Source organism: Panulirus ornatus, chromosome 7 (genome assembly GCF_036320965.1).
Source record: "Panulirus ornatus isolate Po-2019 chromosome 7, ASM3632096v1, whole genome shotgun sequence".
Classification (NCBI taxonomy): Eukaryota; Metazoa; Arthropoda; class Malacostraca; order Decapoda; family Palinuridae; genus Panulirus; species Panulirus ornatus.
Window position 1 is genome coordinate 8,541,870 of NC_092230.1, and position 21,053 is coordinate 8,562,922.

A 21,053-nucleotide genomic window follows, 5' to 3' on the forward strand; every position below is an offset into this window, starting at 1 on the left:
CCTCATCTTCATCCCTGCAATCAATTTTTTTATCATTAACATTATCATTGTTGGATAAAAGACAAATGCTCCACATCAACAGGACTAGCCTAAATCACTTCTGCCAGTTCTGTCCATTTCCAAAGAAATATAGTGCTGGGGCTAAATTTTAGTCTTTGCCATGACTCGAAAAGAAATTCTCAACGAACTTTTTGATGAGAAAGCAGTCAACAGTCTTCCTTTGAAAGCACAAATCTGTCCATCGGCAAATATGCACATAAAACCTTGGTCACATTTTCAAACCAAATCAAAATTAATATCAACAAGATGGGGAAGTCAGGTGGAAGTCAGGCAAGGTTTTCAAAAGTTTTCCTGGTTTATAAAAATGTTTCACCTAATTCTACATTAAGCTCGCGCTTCTATGATCTTTATGGGCCTCCCCTGATAGATTATGCATTATCATGCGAATTAAAAAAGGTAATTTATTAGTTTAGCTGTGCATCAAAGGCTCAAAACATTGAATGATTTTATCCTGCAATGATAAACTAGTTTTCAATAACTACTGGTACAACAGCATGTTGTATAGCATGATTTGAAGCATTAACTTTTTATTGAACATCAAATAAGGTGTGACCAATGATGGTCATATCTGGGAAAATGTAAGGTTAATGAATGAAAGAATAGAAAATTATTTATTTATTATTTATTTATTTTGCTTTGTCGCTGTCTCCCGCGTTTGCGAGGTAGCGCAAGGAAACAGACGAAAGAATGGCCCAACCCACACCCATACACATGTATATACATACACGTCCACACACGCAAATATACATACCTATACATCTCAATGTATACATGTATATACACTCACAGATATATACATATATACACATGTACATAATTCATACTGTCTGCCTTTATTTATTCCCATTGCTACCTCTCCACACATGGGATAACAACCCCCTCCCCCCCTCATGTGTGCGAGATAGCGCTAGGAAACAACAACAAAGGCCCCATTCGTTCACACTCAGTCTCTAGCTGTCATGTAATAATGCACCGAAACCACAGCTCCCTTTCCACATCCAGGCCCTACAGAACTTTTTATGGTTTACCCCAGACGCTTCACATGCCCTGGTTCACTTCATTGACAGCACGTCGACCCCGGTATACCACATCGATCCAATTCACTCTATTCCTTGCCCGCCTTTCACCCTCCTGCATGTTCAGGCCCCGATCACTTAAAATCTTTTTCACTCCATCTTTCCACCTCCAATTTGGTCTCCCACTTCTCCTCGTTCCCTCCACCTCTGACACATATATCCTCTTGGTAAATCTTTCCTCACTCATTCTCTCCATGTGACCAAACCATTTCAAAACACCCTCTTCTGTTCTCTCAACCACACTCTTTTTATTACCTCACATCTCTCTTACCCTATTATTACTTACTCGATCAAACCACCTCACACCACATATTGTCCTCAAACATCTCATTTCCAGCACATCCACCCTCCTTCGCACAACTCTATCCATAGCCCACGCCTCGCAACCATACAACATTGTTGGAACCACTATTCCTTCAAACATACCTATTTTTGCTTTCCGAGATAATGTTCTCAACTTCCACACATTCTTCAAGGCTCCCAGGATTTTCGCCCCCTCCCCCCCCTATGATTCATTTCCGCTTCCATGGTTCCCTCCACTAACAAATCCACTCCCAGATATCTAAAAAACACTTCACTTCCTCCAGTTTTTCTCCATTCAAACTTACCTCCCAATTTACTTAACCCTCAACCCTACTGTACCTAATAACCTTACTATTATTCACATTTACTCTCAACTTTCTTCTTTCACACACTTTACCAAACTCAGTCACCAGCTTCTGCAGTTTCTCACATGAATCAGCCACCAGCGCTGTATCATCAGCGAACAACAACTGACTCACTTCCCAAGCTCTCATCCACAACAGACTGCATACTTGCCCCTCCTTCCAAAACTCTTGCATTCACCTCCCTAACAACCCCATCCATAAACAAATTAAACAACCATGGAGACATCATGCACCCCTGCCGCAAACCTACCTTCACTGAGAACCAATCACTTTCCTCTCTTCCTACACCTACACATGCCTTACATCCTTGATAAAAACTTTTCACTGCTTCTAACAACTTGCCTCCCACACCATATATCCTTAATACCTTCCACAGAGCATCTCTATCAACTCTATCATATGCCTTCTCCAGATCCATAAATGCTACAGACAAATCCATTTGCTTTTCTAAGTATTTCTCACATACATTCCTCAAAGCAAACACCTGATCCACACATTCTCTACCACTTCTGAAACCACACTGCTCTTCCTCAATCTGATGTTCGGTACATGCCTTCATCCTCTCAATCAATAACCTCCCAAATAATTTACCAGGAATACTCAACAAACTTATATCTCTGTAATTTGAGCACTCACTCTTATCCCCTTTGCCTTTGTACAATGGCACTATGCAAGCATTCTGCCTATCCTCAGGCACCTCACCATGACCATGAATCATACATACATTAAATAACCTTACCAACCAGTCAACAATACAGTCACCCCCTTTTTTAATAAATTCCACTGCAATACCATCCAAACCCGCTGCCTTGCCAGCTTTCATCTTCTGCAAAGCTTTTACTTACCATAGTGCTGGGTTATAGTGATGGGTGTTTTGAATGCAAAGGTGAGTAATGTGGCAGTTGAGGGAATAATTGGTATACATGGGGTGTTCAGTGTTGTAAATGGAAATGGTGAAGAGCTTGTAGATTTATGTGCTGAAAAAGGACTAGCGATTGGGAATACCTGGTTTAGAAAGAGAGATATACATAAGTATACATATGTAAGTAGGAGAGATGGCCAGAGAGCGTTATTGGATTACATGTAACTTGATAGGCACGCGAAAGAGAGACTTTTGGATGTTAATGTGCTGAGAGGTGCAACTGGAGGGATGTCTGATCATTATCTTCTGGAGGCGAAGGTGAAGATTTGTAGAGGTTTTCAGAATGAAGAGAGAATGTTGGGGTGAGGAGAGTGGTGAGAGTAAGTGAGCTTGGGAAGGAGTGTGTGAGGAAGTACCAGGAGAGACTGAATACAGAATGGAAAAAGGTGAGAACAAAGGAATTAAGGGGAGTGGGGGAGGAATGGGATATATTTAGGGAAGCAGTGATGGCTTGCGCAAAAGATGCTTGTGGCATGAGAAGCGTGGGAGGTGGGCAGATTAGAAAGGGTAGTGAGTGGTGGGATGAAGAATAAAGATTATTAGTGAAAGACAAGAGAGATGCATTTGGACGATTTTTGCAGGGAAATAATGCAAATGAGTGGGAGATGTATAAAAGAAAGATGCAGATGCAGGAGGTCAAGAGAAAGGTGCAAAAGGTGAAAAAGAGGGCAAATGAGAATTGGGGTGAGAGAGTATCATTAAATTTTAGGGTGAATAAAAAGATGTTCTGGAAGGAGGTAAATAAAGTGCGCAAGACAAGGGAGCAAATGGGAACTTCAGTGAAGGGCGCAAATGGGGAGGTGATAACAAGTAGTGGTGATGTGAGAAGGAGATGGAGTGAGTATTTTGAAGGTTTGTTGAATGTGTTTGATGATAGAGTGGCAGATATAGGGTGTTTTGGTCGAGGTGGTGTGCAAAGTGAGAGGGTTAGGGAAAATGATTTGGTAAACAGAGAAGAGGTAGTAAAAGCTTTGTGGAAGATGAAAGCCGGCAAGGCAGCAGGTTCGGATGGTATTGCAGTGGAATTTATTAAAAAAGGGGGTGACTGTATTGTTGACTGGTTGGTAAGGTTATTTAATGTATGTATGACGCATGGTGAGGTGCCTGAGGATTGGCGGAATGCGTGCATAGTGCCATTGTACAAAGGCAAAGGGGTTAAGAGTGAGTGCTCAAATTACAGAGGTATAAGTTTGTTGAGTATTCCTGGTAAATTATATGGGAGGGTATTGATTGAGAGGGTGAAGGCATGTACAGAGCATCAGATTGGGGAAGAGCAGTGTGGTTTCAGAAGTAGTAGAGGATGTGTGGATCAGGTGTTTGCTTTGAAGAATGTATGTGAGAAATACTTGGAAAAGCAAATGGATTTGTATGTAGCATTTATGGATCTGGAGAAGGCATATGATAGAGTTGATAGAGATGCTCTGTGGAAGGTATTAAGAATATATGGTGTGGGAGGCAAGTTGTTAGAAGCAGTGAAAAGTTTTTAGCGAGGATGTAAGGCATGTGTACGTGTAGGAAGAGAGGAAAGTGATTGGTTCTCAGTGAATGTAGGTTTGCGGCAGGGGTGTGTGATGTCTCCATGGTTGTTTAATTTGTTTATGGATGGGGTTGTTAGGGAGGTAAATGCAAGAGTTTTGGAAAGAGGGGCAAGTATGAAGTCTGTTGGGGATGAGAGAGCTTGGGAAGTGAGTCAGTTGTTGTTCGCTGATGATACAGCGCTGGTGGCTGATTCATGTGAGAAACTGCAGAAGCTGGTGACTGAGTTTGGTAAAGTGTGTGGAAGAAGAAAGTTAAGAGTAAATGTGAATAAGAGCAATGTTATTAGGTACAGTAGGGTTGAGGGTCAAGTCAATTGGGAGGTGAGTTTGAATGGAGAAAAACTGGAGGAAGTGAAGTGTTTTAGATATCTGGGAGTGGATCTGGCAGCGGATGGAACCATGGAAGTGGAAGTGGATCATAGGGTGGGGGAGGGAGCGAAAATTCTGGGAGCCTTGAAGAATGTGTGGAAGTCGAGAACATTATCTCGGAAAGCAAAAATGGGTATGTTTGAAGGAATAGTGGTTCCAACAATGTTGTATGGTTGCGAGGCGTGGGCTATGGATAGAGTTGTGCGCAGGAGGATGGATGTGCTGGAAATGAGATGTTTGAGGACAATGTGTGGTGTGAGGTGGTTTGATCGAGTAAGTAACGTAAGGGTAAGAGAGATGTGTGGAAATAAAAAGAGTGTGGTTGAGAGAGCAGAAGAGGGTGTTTTGAAATGGTTTGGGCACATGGAGAGAATGAGTGAGGAAAGATTGACCAAGAGGATATATGTGTCGGAGGTGGAGGGAACGAGGAGAAGAGGGAGACCAAATTGGAGGTGGAAAGATGGAGTGAAAAGGATTTTGTGTGATCGGGGCCTGAACATGCAGGAGGGTGAAAGGAGGGCAAGGAATAGAGTGAATTGGAGCGATGTGGTATACCGGGGTTGACGTGCTGTCAGGGGATTGAATCAAGACATGTGAAGCGTCTGGGGTAAACCATGGAAAGCTGTGTAGGTATGTATATTTGCGTGTGTGGACGTATGTATATACATGTGTATGGGGGGGGGGCCATTTCTTTCGTCTGTTTCCTTGCGCTACCTCGCAAACGCGGGAGACAGCAACAAAGTATAATAAAATAAAAAAAAAAAGATGTTTTGGAAGGAGGTAAATAAAGTGCGTCAGAGAAGGGAACAAATGGGAACTTCAGTGAAGGGGGCTAATGGGGAGGTGATAACAAGTAGTGGTGATGTGAGAAGGAGATGGAGTGAGTATTTTGAAGGTTTGTTGAATGTGTTTGATGATAGAGTGGCAGATATAGGGTGTTTTGGTCGAGGTGGTGTGCAAAGTGAGAGGGTTAGGGAAAATGATTTGGTAAACAGAGAAATAAATAAATATAAATGTAGATATGTATATACAAGGTAGCATTTAGAACAGAGGACTTAGCCTTAGAGGGAATATCCTCACTTAGCACCCTTCTCTGTTCCTTCTTTTAGATAATTAAAAACAGTAGGGGAGGATTTCCAACCCCCTGCTCCCTCCCCTGTTAGTTGCTTTTTTACTCCTTAAGCAGGAGTTGTGGGAGTGTATGATAGAGTGTAAGGAAGTAAATTCTAGATTGATGAGGGTAAACTTGAAAGTGGATGGAGATAGGTGATTATTGGTGCTCATACACCTGGTCATGAGAAGAAAGATTTTCAGAGGTAAGGGTTTTGAGAGCAGCTGAGTAAGTGAGTCAGCAGTTTTGGTGCATGAGACCTGGTAATAGTGATGGGTGATTTAAAAGCTAAGGTGATTAATGTGGCATTTTTATCTTGCATCCATCTCTTTCCTTTTTCACCCCCTTTTAGTACACTTTCATATTTCCCCATAAACTTTTTACTTAACTTTCCATGAAAATCTTCATCTACTATTTCTTTGCTTTCCTCTCTTAGCTTCTTAACAGTTTGCATACACGTCTTATGTTTTTTGCTCCTCCTTTGCCGAAATTCCATTGGTACATCTCTTTTGAACAGTCTACAGTTGTCCTTTTGTTGTCTTCCACTGGATTTCTAATGTCATCCGTTCATCATGCATTTCCCCTTTTATTCTTGTATCTCATGACCTTTATCCAATACTAATTCTACAACCTATAATGGTCCTTCACTGAATAGATTAAACACCTTATTCAAACGTGACTGCATCCCTACAATTTATTGCACTTTCATCTAAACTTTTTGTCACCCTTCTTTCATACTACTCCTTGCATTCTTTCTGATTCATCATCTGACTTACCAACACTTTTACCTCTCCATTCTTCCTAACACCAAACCTCCACTTTTCCCAGATCCTCACCTCCACAAGAACTGCAGAATGGTCAATTTTACATTTTCTGTGGTATCCGTAGCCTTCCTATAGTCAACTTATCAATTTTCTTAGGTTAAGAAGAAATGATGTAATCATAATTTCACTGTTTTGACTATTTTTCATACAGTGCACTACTCTAGCAAAACAAAGTTGCTGATCTTCCGTAGTTTGATTTTGGTACCCCAGAATGAGATTTTAGTGGTTAGAGAAAATAAAAAAAAACATAAGGACCCAATTTAGCCTATCATAGCAAACTGAAGCATGGTAAAAATGATATATACTCTTGATTCGGACGTGCCAGCTAGAATCTTTTCTAGTACAGTAAGTAGTAGTTGGTAGGCAGCTAACAACCAGGGAGATATATTACCAGTACTACCTGCCTGGGTATCAGGAGGATTAGTGACATCTGCTTAGTGAGCCAGTACTTTATGGTTGTCAAGCTGCACTCCTCTGACCCAGGTAGCGGTCTTTTCTTTCTGCCTCACTAACATGTGGAATACTGTCATTCTGTCCACAAACATACAGTTTCACCTTGTCATATGTAACACTTCACAACACTTTAACTTCCATGGCTCATTCTTCATAACTAGATTTTCCTGTGGTTAGTACTCTGTGTTAGCCCTGCCTTTTAGCAAAATGGTAGGAGCAGTAGTTAGAAGGTAGGGACATTTAGGCAGGAGCAGTAGTTAGAAACATTAGAAGTAGTAGGTAGGAGCATTAGATAGAAGTAGTCATTAGGAACATTAGGTAGGAGCCCCTGCAAACACTGCTCTAGACTTGCCCTCTGTCAGTGGCCTGTTAAGGGTGAGGTACTAACAACTAAGGAGTGGCACTAGAGTTCCCTAGTTTTGGAAACTCTGTTGCTATGGCCACTCCTATGAGGGATTTCCCATTGGAACAGGCATCAGAGATATAGATAGATGGATAGATAGATAGACAGTGTCCAAGTGAAACATCATATGATGTTATTTTTTTTCATTAATAGCTTGTACTGTAGAATTATTTGTGCCTCAGTAATGCATTCTTTTCTCACTTTTATTTGATAACTACATTGATTGTATGATTAAGGTCCCCCTTAAGTGGGCACCCTATAGTTACTATCTTCGTCCATGTTTTTGTATGTCTGTTTGTTCACTTTTTTACACTTTTTTACACTTCGAACCTTTTGAACTAGTAAAGGTATCAGGATGATAGTGTACTAGTTTACACAGATGTAACTCACTGTCACATGGCATCTTAGAGGTTAAGGTAACCTACTGTTCGGGTATTCACAGGAAAATTTATGGTATTTTTTGTTTCTGTACCATAACTTTGGAACCAGTTGACTGATTATGTTGCTATATTTTACAAGCACTACCATGACTCATTTTAATGGCTGCATAGTATTTACAGCAGGATAAAGATATTTTTGATTTCCACTCTACAAATTTAAGACAAGCTAAGGAATGAGGTTATTTTTTATTCAGTTACCAACCACCAGACAATGTGTCACTGTCCACTTTAAGGGTATTTTTCATTTTCTGTAACTTTTGAACCACTGGAGGGATTAGAGTGATACATTGTTGAGGTACCCATCAGTAGATGATGTGTCATGATCCATCCCCTAGGCCATATTCTCAAGGTCAGTGTCAATGCTGTGGTCATAGTGGTGGTAGTTAGGGTCTTGGTATTTTTCATTCCCAGAAAAGGGATGAGATGGATACTTTTTACAAGTGCTTTTGGTCTTATTGTAATTATTCATACAGTGCAGGTAGAGTTCTATACTCATGGGCACCCATTTCCTGAGCTTTCCATGCCATCAAGTAGCCTTTTAAACTTTTGTAAACTGCCAGTATTCACTGCGTCAGTGGTTAGCTTATTCCTACAATCCACCACATTACTACTAAACCAGTACTTCATGACATCCTTTCTAACAAGGTGTTTACCCAGCTTGTCATAGCTTCTCATTACTCTGATTACAGCTGATTTAGAAACTTGAAGGATGTTATCAGACTCCCTTTCTATCTTGTCTCCTCCATAGTAGACAGCTTTGTATCCCTCAGCCTTTTATTGTAGCTCAGCTCTCTTAGTTCTTGTACCATCCTGTTTGATATTCTCTGTACCGTGTCAATCAGATCTTTGTGCTTCTTCAGCTGTAGTGACCAGACTTGTGAAACATAATCCAGTTTTGCTCCAATACATATTTTCATTTTTTTATTTTGCTTTGTCGCTGTCTCCCGCGTTAGCGAGGTAGTGCAAGGAAACAGACGAAAGAATGGCCCAACCCACTCACATACACATGTATATACATACACGTCCACACACGCAAATATACATACCTATACATTTCAACGTATACATATATATATATACACACAGAGACATATACATATATACACATGTACATAATTCATACTGTCTGCCTTTATTCATTCCCATCGCCTCCTCGCTACACATGAAATAACAACCCCCTCCCCCCTCGTGTGCGAGGTAGCGCTAGGAAGAGACAACAAAGGCCCCATTCGTTCACACTCAGTCTCTAGCTGTCATGTAATAACGCACCGAAACCACAGCTCCCTTTCCACATCCAGGCCCCACAGAAGTTTCCATGGTTTACCCCAGACGTTTCACATGCCCTGATTCAATCCATTGACAGCACGTCGACCCCGGTATACCACATCATTCCAATTCACTCTATTCCTTGCACGCCTTTCTCCCTCCTGTATGTTCAGGCCCTGATCACTCAAAATCTTTTTCACTCCATCTTTCCACCTCCAATTTGGTCTCCCACTTCTCCTCGTTCCCTCCACCTCTGACACATATATCCTCTTTGTCAAACTTTCCTCACTCATTCTCTCCATGTGACCAAACCATTTCAAAACACCCTCTTCTGCTCTCTCAACCACACTCTTTTATTACCACACATCTCTCTTACTCTATTATTACTTAATCGATCAAACCACCTCACACCACATATTGTCCTCAAACATCTCATTTCCAGCACATCCACCCTCCTGTGCACAACTCTATCCATAGCCCATGCCTCGCAACCATACAACATTGTTGGAACCACTATTCCTTCAAACATACCCATTTTTGCTCTCCGAGATAATGTTCTTGACTTCCACACATTCTTCAACGCTCCCAGAATCTTCGCCCCCTCCCCCATCCTATGATTCACTTCCGCTTCCATGGTTCCATCCGCTGCCAAATCCACTCCCAGATATCTAAAACACTTCACTTCCTCCAGTTTTTCTCCATTCAAACTTACCTCCCAATTGACTTGACCCTCAACCCTACTGTACCTAATAACCTTGCTCTTTTTCACATTTACTCTCAACTTTCTTCTTTCACACACTTTACCAAACTCATTCACCAGCTTCTGCAGTTTCTCACATGAATCAGCCACCAGTGCTGTATCATCAGCGAGCAACAACTGACTCACTTCCCAAGCTCTCTCATCCACAACAGACTGCATACTTGCCCCTCTTTCCAAAACGCTTGCATTCATTTCCCTAATAACCCCATCCATAAACAAATTAAACAACCATGGAGACATCACACACCCCTGCCGCAAACCTACCTTCACTGAGAACCAATCACTTTCCTCTCTTCCTACACGTACACATGCCTTACATCCTCGATAAAAACTTTTCACTGCTTCTGACAACTTGCCTCCCACTCCATATATTCTTAATACCTTCCACAGAGCATCTCTATCAACTCTATCATATGCCTTCTCCAGACCCATAAATGCTACATACAAATCCATTTGCTTTTCTAAGTATTTCTCACATACATTCCTCAAAGCAAACACCTGATCCACACATCCTGTACCACTTCTGAAACCACACTGCTCTTCCCCAATCTGATGCTCTGTACATGCCTTCACCCTCTCAATCAATACCCTCCCATATGATTTACCAGGAATAGTCAACAATCTGTAATTTGAGCACTCACCTTTATCCCCTTTGCCTTTGTACAGTGGCACTATGCAAGCATTCTGCCAATCCTCAGGCACCTCACCATGAATCATACATACATTAAATAACCTTACTAACCAGTCAACAACACAGTCACCCCCTTTTTTTTTATAAATTCCACTGCAATACCATCCAAACCCACTGCCTTGTCAGCTTTCATCTTCCACAAAGCTTTTACTACCTCTTCTCTGTTTACCAAATCATTTTCCCTAACCCTCTCACTTTGCACACCACCTCGACCAAAACACCCTATATCTGCAACTCTATCATCAGACACATTCAACAAAACTTCAAAACACTCACTCCACCTCCTTCTCACATCACCACTACTTGTTATCACCTCCCCATTAGCCCCTTCACTGAAGTTCCCGTTTGTTCCCTTGTCTTACACACTTTATTTACCTCCTTCCAAAACATCTTTTTATTCTCCCTAAAATTTAATGATACTCTCTCACTCCAACTCTCATTTGCCCTCTTTTTCACCTCTTGCACCTTTCTCTTGACCTCCTGCCTCTTTCTTTTATACATCTCCCACTCATTTGCATTATTTCCCTGCAAAAATCATCCAAATGCATCTCTCTTCTCTTTCACTAATAATCTTACTTCTTCATCCCACTCACTCACTGCTTTTCTAAGTATTTCTCACATACATTCCTCAAAGCAAACACCTGATCCACACATCCTGTACCACTTCTGAAACCACACTGCTCTTCCCCAATCTGATGCTCTGTACATGCCTTCACCCTCTCAATCAATACCCTCCCATATGATTTACCAGGAATAGTCAACAATCTGTAATTTGAGCACTCACCTTTATCCCCTTTGCCTTTGTACAGTGGCACTATGCAAGCATTCTGCCAATCCTCAGGCACCTCACCATGAATCATACATACATTAAATAACCTTACTAACCAGTCAACAACACAGTCACCCCCTTTTTTTTTTATAAATTCCACTGCAATACCATCCAAACCCACTGCCTTGTCAGCTTTCATCTTCCACAAAGCTTTTACTACCTCTTCTCTGTTTACCAAATCATTTTCCCTAACCCTCTCACTTTGCACACCACCTCGACCAAAACACCCTATATCTGCAACTCTATCATCAGACACATTCAACAAAACTTCAAAACACTCACTCCACCTTCTTCTCACATCACCACTACTTGTTATCACCTCCCCATTAGCCCCTTCACTGAAGTTCCCGTTTGTTCCCTTGTCTTACACACTTTATTTACCTCCTTCCAAAACATCTTTTTATTCTCCCTAAAATTTAATGATACTCTCTCACTCCAACTCTCATTTGCCCTCTTTTTCACCTCTTGCACCTTTCTCTTGACCTTCTGCCTCTTTCTTTTATACATCTCCCACTCATTTGCATTATTTCCCTGCAAAAATCATCCAAATGCATCTCTCTTCTCTTTCACTAATAATCTTACTTCTTCATCCCACCACTCACTACCCTTTCTAATCTGCCCACCTCCCACGCTTCTCATGCCACAAGCATCTTTTGTGCAAGCCATCACTGCATCACTGCTTCCCTAAATGCATCCCATTCCTCCCCCACTCCCCTTAACTCCTTTGTTCTCACCTTTTTCCATTCTGTACTCAGTCTCTCCTGGCACTTCACACAAGTCTCCTTCCCAAGCTCACTTACTCTCACCACTCTCTTCACCCCAACATTCTCTCTTATTTTCTGAAAACCTCTACAAATCTTCACCTTCGTCTACTTAAGATAATGATCAGACATCCCTCCAGTTGCACCTCTCAGCACATTAACATCCAAAAGTCTCTCTTTTGTCTGCCTATCAATTAACTCGTAATCCAGTAATGCTCTCTGGTCATCTCTCCTACTTACATACGTATACTTATGAATATCTCTTTTTAAACCAGGTATTCCCAATCACCAGTCCCTTTTCATCACATAAATCTACAAGCTCTTCACCATTTCCATTTCCATCTAATACATATATAGTGGATAATTTTATGAACATACCATTGTTCTTATATTGGAATGTAATTCTTAAATTTGCCAGCAGTCAGTTTGCCTTTTTAACATTTCTCTTAATGTGTAGCTTGGCAGTGGATTAGGCACAATGTCAACCCTTAGATCTCTTTTACTTGAAGATTCCTGTAATTGATTTCTTGTTAGGTAATAATCACACAGAGGACTTCTTTCACCCTCTCCCATCCTTGTCACCATTTACTTCCCACTGGATGATGACATAACTCACCATCTGCTGTACCTTCGGATTCGTGGTAGGGCTCATGTTATTTTTTGAGTGTGCTTCTTAAGTTTGATGCAGTGGAGGGACAGTAATATTTTGTGCAAGTGTTGCCCACCGCTAGACAGTGTGTTGCACTGCCACCCGAAGGATTATGTCAGGACTTCTCTGTTATTGCACTTAGAATTTATATTGCATAAATGTTGGCACACCATTAAGCATGATGAGCTTCAGCATCACAGTTTGGATCTTATATACGTTAACACAAATTAAAGTCATCACTGGACAGTGTAAGAAACATCAGTAAATGCATCTGGGAATTTGGATTTTTGGTGTTTCCAGTTGTTACAGTTTATTTAAAGATCATTTTCAGGATATGTGTGTCAGAGGTGGAGGGAGCAAGGGGAGGAGGGAGACCGGATTGGGGGTGGAAGGATGGAGTGAGGGGGATTTTGTGTGATCGGGGCCTGAACATGCAGGAGGGTGAAAGGAGGGCAAGGAATAGAGTGAGTTGGAGCGATGTGGTATACCGGGGTTGACGTGCTGTCGGTGGATTGAAGCAGGGCATGTGAAGCGTCTGGGGTAAACCATGGAAAGCTGTGTAGGTATGTATATTTGCGTGTGTGGACGTATGTATATACATGTGTATGGGGGGGGGGTTGGGCCATTTCTTTCGTCTGTTTCCTTGCGCTACCTCGCAAACGCGGGAGACAGCGACAAAGTATAATAAAAAAATAAAAATATATTTTCAGAAATTTCTGATAGGATACTTTCATGTTGCATTTAATTTGATAAAGTCTGGGTATTTTCTGCAACTTATTTAGAAGTACAATAAGAATTGTTAGAAGTACAGTAAGAATTGTGGCAAGGTCCTCCCTGAAGCACTCATCATTGTTGCATCCAGTTAGTTTTTTCTTTTGATACCTGCTCGCCCTTCTAGCCTTTGTGAGGTAGCACCAGGAACAGACAATGGTCCCTTAAAAGCCCTCACTTGGCTTCAACTTCTTTTCCTGCTTTTAGACAATGTTGATACAAGAGGGGAGGATCTGCCAAACCCCACTGCTTCTGCCCTGATAAGTTTTACAGTGGCATGGATTGCTTTTAATTGCCTTTAGATTTTTTCAAGACATTTTATATGTTTTTGTTTTGTTGTTTCACAGCTTCTCTTTGAAAATTGATTTCACAATTCTCCACTTATCCCAGTCCTTACCTGCCTCCCTTACATATATCATTCCATGCATTCTTCCACCATTTCTCTCCCTACTGTATTTTGCCTTTCTATTTGATGATGTCGCTGGTGGTCTTCCTCTCACACCAACCCTTTAATTGTACAGTCATACCCTCTCCTTATATACTCTTATATTCTTTCCACATAAACAAACCACCTCAAAGTATTACATTTCATCTACTCTACCACTCTACAATTCATTCCCTTTCCTTTCCCTGCCACACCACATCTCTCTCGCACTCCATCAATTCTTTCTGTGTTCCATCTAATTACATCTAATTAATTATGCTCTTTTCAAGTAGCTCATTTCCACAGTCTGGATTCTTGACCTTTGTGACTTATTCCATGTCCATGCTCTGGCTGTATAGGTCTGGGTTGGGAGGACTGTGCTCTACCTTAATCCTCTCTTCACTTTCATACTTACATACTTTACCCTTCATTATTTTGTTAAAGGACCCAATGGCTCTTCTACCCTGTAACTGCTACCTCCCATATCTCTCCCTTCATATCACCAAACGTACCCAAAACAGCGCTCCTAAATACTTAGATTCTGTCAGCTCTTCCAGTCTTTCTCCCCCATATCCAAAGTGCAATTTAGTATGCTTTCTTCTTTAACTCTGTATGGTTTTACAAAATGGATACTATCACTCTGCTTCCTTTCCAGCACCATTACTTTACTTTTACTTGCATTTATCTTCAGTCATCTGTGCTTTTACATATAAAATGCACAACCTTCTGCAACTCCTTTTCACACTCAGCAAATGCCACAGTATCATTTGCACAAAGGCTTGCCACTAGCCACCATATCTCACTGTCACACACTATCTCTACACCCCATTTTCCAAGTTTCCCTTTCATCTCTCATCACTCCTTCCATATATATTTTAAAAAGCCATGGTGACATCACATTCCAGCTTTACTCCGACATGTATACAGAAACTTTCGCTCAACTCTCCATCCACTCTTACACATACATTTGCTCCTTTATAGAAGGCTTTTACACCATCCGCCAGTTGTGCCCCAACCCCATATATCCTAACACATCCCATAAAGCATTCCATTCGACTCTGTAATTGCTTTCTCCAGATCCATAAAAGATGCATACACTTCTTACTTTTTTGTGAAATACTTTTTCATGGTCATCTTTATCACAAAAATCTGATCCACACATCCCCTACCTTTCTGCATTCAGTCACTTCCATCACTTGGTAAACATTTTTATTTGCACTTTTCCTGGTACAGTCAATAGACTTATTCTCCTATAATTGTTACATACATCCTTAGCACCTTTTCCTTTGAATAAAGGAACAATAATAGCTTTCACCCAGTCCTTAGCCTCAATCTTCTGTTTCCATGCTAAGCTATGTATCAGATGCATCCACTTTACCACACTTTCTCCTCTATACTTCAGCATTTCAACTGTAATCCCATCCACAACATGTGCCTTTCTTTCTTCAGCCTCATTATTGCCCTTCTTATCTCCCCTTTTGCTATAGGCCTTTGCACCTGTATCCTCTTCCTTCCACCCTTTATATACATGCCCATAACAACTGCTGCCTCCCCTTCTCCCACATTCACCAGTACTTCAAAATACTCTTTCCATCTTCCTTTCTTTTCCTCCTTTTGATTCAGCACCTCCCTTTCCTTATTTCTCACATTTACATATCCACTTTTACATCCACTTCTTTATTTTTTCACCTCATTCTAGTATAATTTCTTATTATCCCAAAACTTTTCACTAAACTTTCTTCCAAGACCTTCATCTTCTATTTCTTTGCTTTCCTTTATCAGTTTCTAACATTCAACTTATTTTATATTCTTCCCTCCTCCTTTGCGGAACTTTCACTGGTACATTCCTGTCAAGCAATCTTCCATGTACCTTTTTCTTCTCTTCTGTAGCATTTCTAATCTCCTCCATCCACCATGCATTGCCCTTTTTATTCCTATATTTCATGACCTTATATCCCACTATTAATTCTACAACTCTTAAAAGTCTTTTTCTAAGCATTGTAAATACTTCATTTACACATGACTGTATCCTTGTGATCACTGCACTTCCATCTAAGCTTTCAGTTACCTTCCTGTCATACTCCTCCATACATTTCTTCTGATTCATCTTCTCACTTGCTAGCACTTATACCTCTCCATTCTTCCTTACACTGTACCCCCACTTCTCACTGATCCTCATCCCCACAAGAACTGCAGAATGGTCAGTCTCCAAAGAATCCTTTCACAACTCTAGCACCTGTCACTCCTTTTTCTATCTTTCATCTGGTGCCACATAATCAATTAAAGCCTTCTGCTCTCCTCTTCCATAATTCCTCATCTATGTATACCTATGGATCATCTTATGCTGGAAAAAAGTGTTTGCAAGGAATAAACCCTTCTGAGCACAGACATCCACAAGATAGCTTTCATTCTTATTTACTCCAGGCACCCCATTTACTGCTTGTCTCACAAATTTCATCACACCCCACTTTCGCGTTTATATCACCCATTCTGACTACATTTCTCACATTTTCAAAGCCATTTATGCAGTCAATCAAATGTTTCCAGAAATGCTCCATTTCATCCTTACCTCGTACAGTCTTCATATTCACAAGTGCACATACATGTACCCATGCATACTTAGGTGCATATACATGTACCCATGCATACTTAGGTGCATATACATGTACCCATGCATACTTCACAGTTCCAGTCTTTCCTTTCACTCATACTATTCTTAATCCATTCCATTCATGCTATATGACACCTCCCACACTCTTGGTGATAACACAATTGCACAACCTTCTTTCCCTCATCCCTGATGATTTTCATTCATTCCCATCCATGCCACTCCTCCTTCCATGCCCTACCATGACTTGCATTCATCATTTCCATTTTCACTTCATACACCCTGCCCAAGGATGTGGGTTTCCCCAATGCCAGCACATCCAAGCTATAACTTTTAAATTCCTTAACAAGCTCCCTTCTATTACTGCCACCAGTCATCTTTATACATTCATCGCTGACACCCTGAGTTACTCGTCTCTTTTACTCCATAGCATAACTGGTAGACTCCAGTGCCACATCTTAGCCTTTCTTGCCTCACCCTTGACAGGCCACTGGCAGAGGGTAACTTCAGTGCATTGTTTCCAAAGACAGCAAGGCTCCAAAATTGTGCAGAAATACTAAAAAGTCCATTCAGTGACATTAAGAGCAAGGCATTAAAGCATTAACTCCTCAGATCCTCAGCGAAGTTCTCTTTTCAGCCTTGTGAATTTCAGTTTTTCAGGTTGTTAGAAATGAAGCTTACAATTTCAAAGATGTTCATATAACAGAAAAAAATAACTTAAGAAGTGTATTTTGTTCACTACATATTGTGCTTTCACTTTGATAACATGCAGAATGTTTGCTGATGTTTCAGCCTAACACACCAAAGAGTGTAGGAGTAAGACCTGGGTGTCAAGTAAGTTTTATATTTTATCTTATGTAATCAAATTTTTCATGTTATGATCGTTAAGAATTCATTGTTGATTTTTTCTTAACAGCAAAATTATAACCAGCTACACCAGAAGTCAAGAATCTAGGCTATACAAGATGGAATGAAGAAAGCAATGAGTTGGTGTAAGAGAGATTTGGTATGGCAGGGAGTGCAAAGGGAATGAACCATGGAGTGGTAGAGTGGGTGAAATGCTATACTTTGAGATGATTTGAGGATGCAGAAGGAATGCAAGATGGGGAGTTTACAGGGCGATTGTATAATAGTATGATTAAGGGGTTAGTGTGGAAGGAAGGCTGATTTTAACATGGGGCAATAGAGTGGAAGAGTACTAGAGGGAGAGAGATGATGGAAGAATGCATAGGAGTTTGTAAGGACAGGGATAAATGGAGACTCTTTTGCTGTGGTTACTTGCTTGATGGGAGTTTCTGTTGGGAATGGGTATCAGAAATATAGCTAGATAGATAGACCCGCCAAATGGAGTGTTGTTATTGCTCAGGTGAGTGCTGACAGTACTGCTTCCACTTTTGCTAGAAACACTTATTCCTGCCAAATATTGGTCAACTTTCAGTGCTGGAAATCACTCTCCGCACCTTCCTAAGAAAGATCATCAACACATAGTTCAGAATCATCTTCTGCCTGGTCTTGTAAATCTAGCCTCAAGCTTTTTAATTTCCTTCTCAGAGAAGTCATGATAATGTTCTGTCATTGGCTTGGCTGGAAGATAACTGATTGTGGGGAGAAATTATTGTGGATTTTACCCTGTACACCACCCAGGCTTGGAGGCTAACCTTGAAATTGAGGCATGGAACTTGATTCATAAATTCACATCGAAAGGGATATCTGGCATGTGTTCAGAGGAGTGAGGGGTTGACAGTAAAATCAAGTATTATAGATTTAGCTTATGTTGTAAGTTGAGTAGGAATTGCAAAATGCTACTTTTCAGGTTGAATATTTTTCATTATTTTCAGCTGGATGGGCTGCTGATTGGGACCATATCCTTAACTGATTAGTGATGAATTATTATTTGCAAGCATTGCAATGAAAATGTAACATTATTTGTTGTAAAAGAACTTACAGTTGCAGTTAAGAGGACTGAATTGAAATTTAAATGTTAGTTAATTTCAGAGTAACCAATACATTACCCTTCATGCACATTGCATGTGCTAAGTTATCGTTTTATTCAAAACTGTTGTAAAACACTTACTAATAATGTTCTGCTTTTCTTTTTATTTCAGTTTACAAGATGCCTCAACCAAGACCTCCAGGGAATTTGAAGGAACAATGTGTCCGAAATGTTATCAAGAATATAGACAGCTATTGGTGTCGGGACTATGTAAAAAATTGGCTTGAAATGAGCAAGAATCTTATGTATGTTATGGGTCCCTTTGAGGGTTTGCGTGAGTATGTCATTAAGGATGTTTTATGTAGATAGCCATGTTTGAGCAGTAGGAAAAGATTTAGTTTGGCTCATAACCCCAATGAAGATGAATTTCTGGTGTTGCTAATCAACATGTGACAGCTTGCAAACATTGTTTCAGTGTATTTTGTAGAAACCTCTTTTAATTTATATTCAAAATTTGTTATGCTTATATTAGATTGAAAAGATGAGGACATTGTTCAGAGGGATATTCTTTGGATAATTGGTTTTTTATTATTTTATTATACTGTTGCTGCCTCCCGTGTTAGCCAGGTAGCGCAAGGAAACAGACAAAAGAATGGCCCAACCCACCCACATGCACATGCATATACATAAACGCCCACACATGTACATATGCATACCTATACATGTCAATGTATACATACATATATATACACAGACATATATACACATGTACATTTTCATACTTATTGCCTTCATCCATTCCTGTCACCACCCCGCCACACATGAAATGGCACCTCCCTCCCCCTGCACACGCATGAGGTAGCGCTAGGAAAAGACAAAAAAGGCCACATTCGTTCACACTCAGTCTCTAGCTGTCATGTATAATGCACCGAAATGACAGTCCCCTTTCCGCTTCCAAGCCCCACAAAACTTTCCATGGTTTACCCCAAATGCTTCACTTGCCCTGGTTCAATCCATTGACAGCACATCAACCCTGGTATACCACATCGTTCCAATTCACTCTATTCCTTGCACGCCTTTCACCCTCCTGTATATTCAGGCCGCGATCACTCAAAATCTTTTACTCTCCATCCTTCCACCTCCAATTTGGTCTCCCACTTCTCCTCGTTCCCTCCACCTCTGACACGTATATCCTCTTTGTCAATCTTTCTTCACTCATTCTCTCCATGTGACCAAACCATTTCAATACACCCTCTTCTGTCTCAACCACTTTCTTTTTATTACCACACATCTCTCTTACCCTTTCCTTGCTTACTCGATCAGACCACCTCACACCACATATTGTGCTCATACATCTCATTTCCAACACTTCCATCTATAGCCCATGCCTTGCAACCATATAACATTGTTGGAACCACTATTCCATCAAACATACCCACTTTTGCTGCTGAATCCACTCTCAGATATCTAAAACACTTCACTTCCTCCAGTTTTTCTCCATTCAAACTTACATCCCAATTTACTTGCCCCTCAACCCTACGGAATCTAATAACCTTGCTTTTATTCACATTTACTGTCAGCTTTCTTCTTTCACACACTTTACCAAACTCAGTCACCAGCTTCTGCAGTTTCTCACCTGAATCAGCCTCCTACACTGTATCATAAGCAAACAACAACTGACTCACTTCCCAAGCCCTCTCATCAACAACAGACTGCATACTTGCCCCTCTCTCCAAAACTCTTTCATTCATCCCCCAAACAACCCCATCCATAGACCAATTAAACAGCCATGGAGACATCACACACCCCTGCCGTTAACCGACATTCACTGAGAACCAATCACTTTCTTCCTATACGTGCACATGCCTTACATCCTCGATAAAAACTTTTCGCTGCTTGCAACTTGCCAGTCACATCATATACTCTTAATACGTTCCACAAAGCATTTCTACCAACTCTATCATGTGCTTTCTCCAGATCCATAAATGCTACATACAAATACATTTGTTTTTCTAAGTATTTCTCACATACATTCTTCAAATCAAACACCTGATCCACACATCCTCTACCACTTTTGAAACCACACTGCTCTTCCTCAATCTGATGCTCTGTACATGCCTTCAACCTCTTAATCAATACCCTCCCATTGAATTTCCCTGGAATACTCAACAAACTTGTACCTCTGTAATTTGAACACTTACCTTTATCCCCTTTGCCATTGTACAATGGTACAATGCAGGCATTCTACCAATCCTAAGGTACTTCACCATGAACCATACATACATTGATTATCCTTACCAACCAGTCAACAACACAGTCACCCCCTTTTTTAATACATTCCACTGCAGTACCATCCAAAACTGCTGCCTTGCCGGCTTTCATCTTCTGCAAAGCTTTCACTACCTCTTCTCTGTTTAACAAACCATTTTCCCTAACCCTCTCACTTCTCACACTACCTTGACCAAAACCCCCTATAACTGCCACTCTATCATCCAGC

General features: G+C 40.7%; 1 protein-coding gene across 1 annotated transcript in view; it reads left to right on the forward strand.

Moving 5' to 3' along the window:
• The window catches only part of LOC139749654 (uncharacterized), a 90,044-nt gene that overhangs the window by 13,046 nt on the left and 55,945 nt on the right, over positions 1 to 21,053 (forward strand). Inside the window, exon 3 of the mRNA XM_071663825.1 lies at positions 18,729 to 18,890. Coding sequence (XP_071519926.1) covers positions 18,729 to 18,890 — 162 coding nt within the window. The remainder of the gene's footprint in view (positions 1 to 18,728; positions 18,891 to 21,053) is intronic.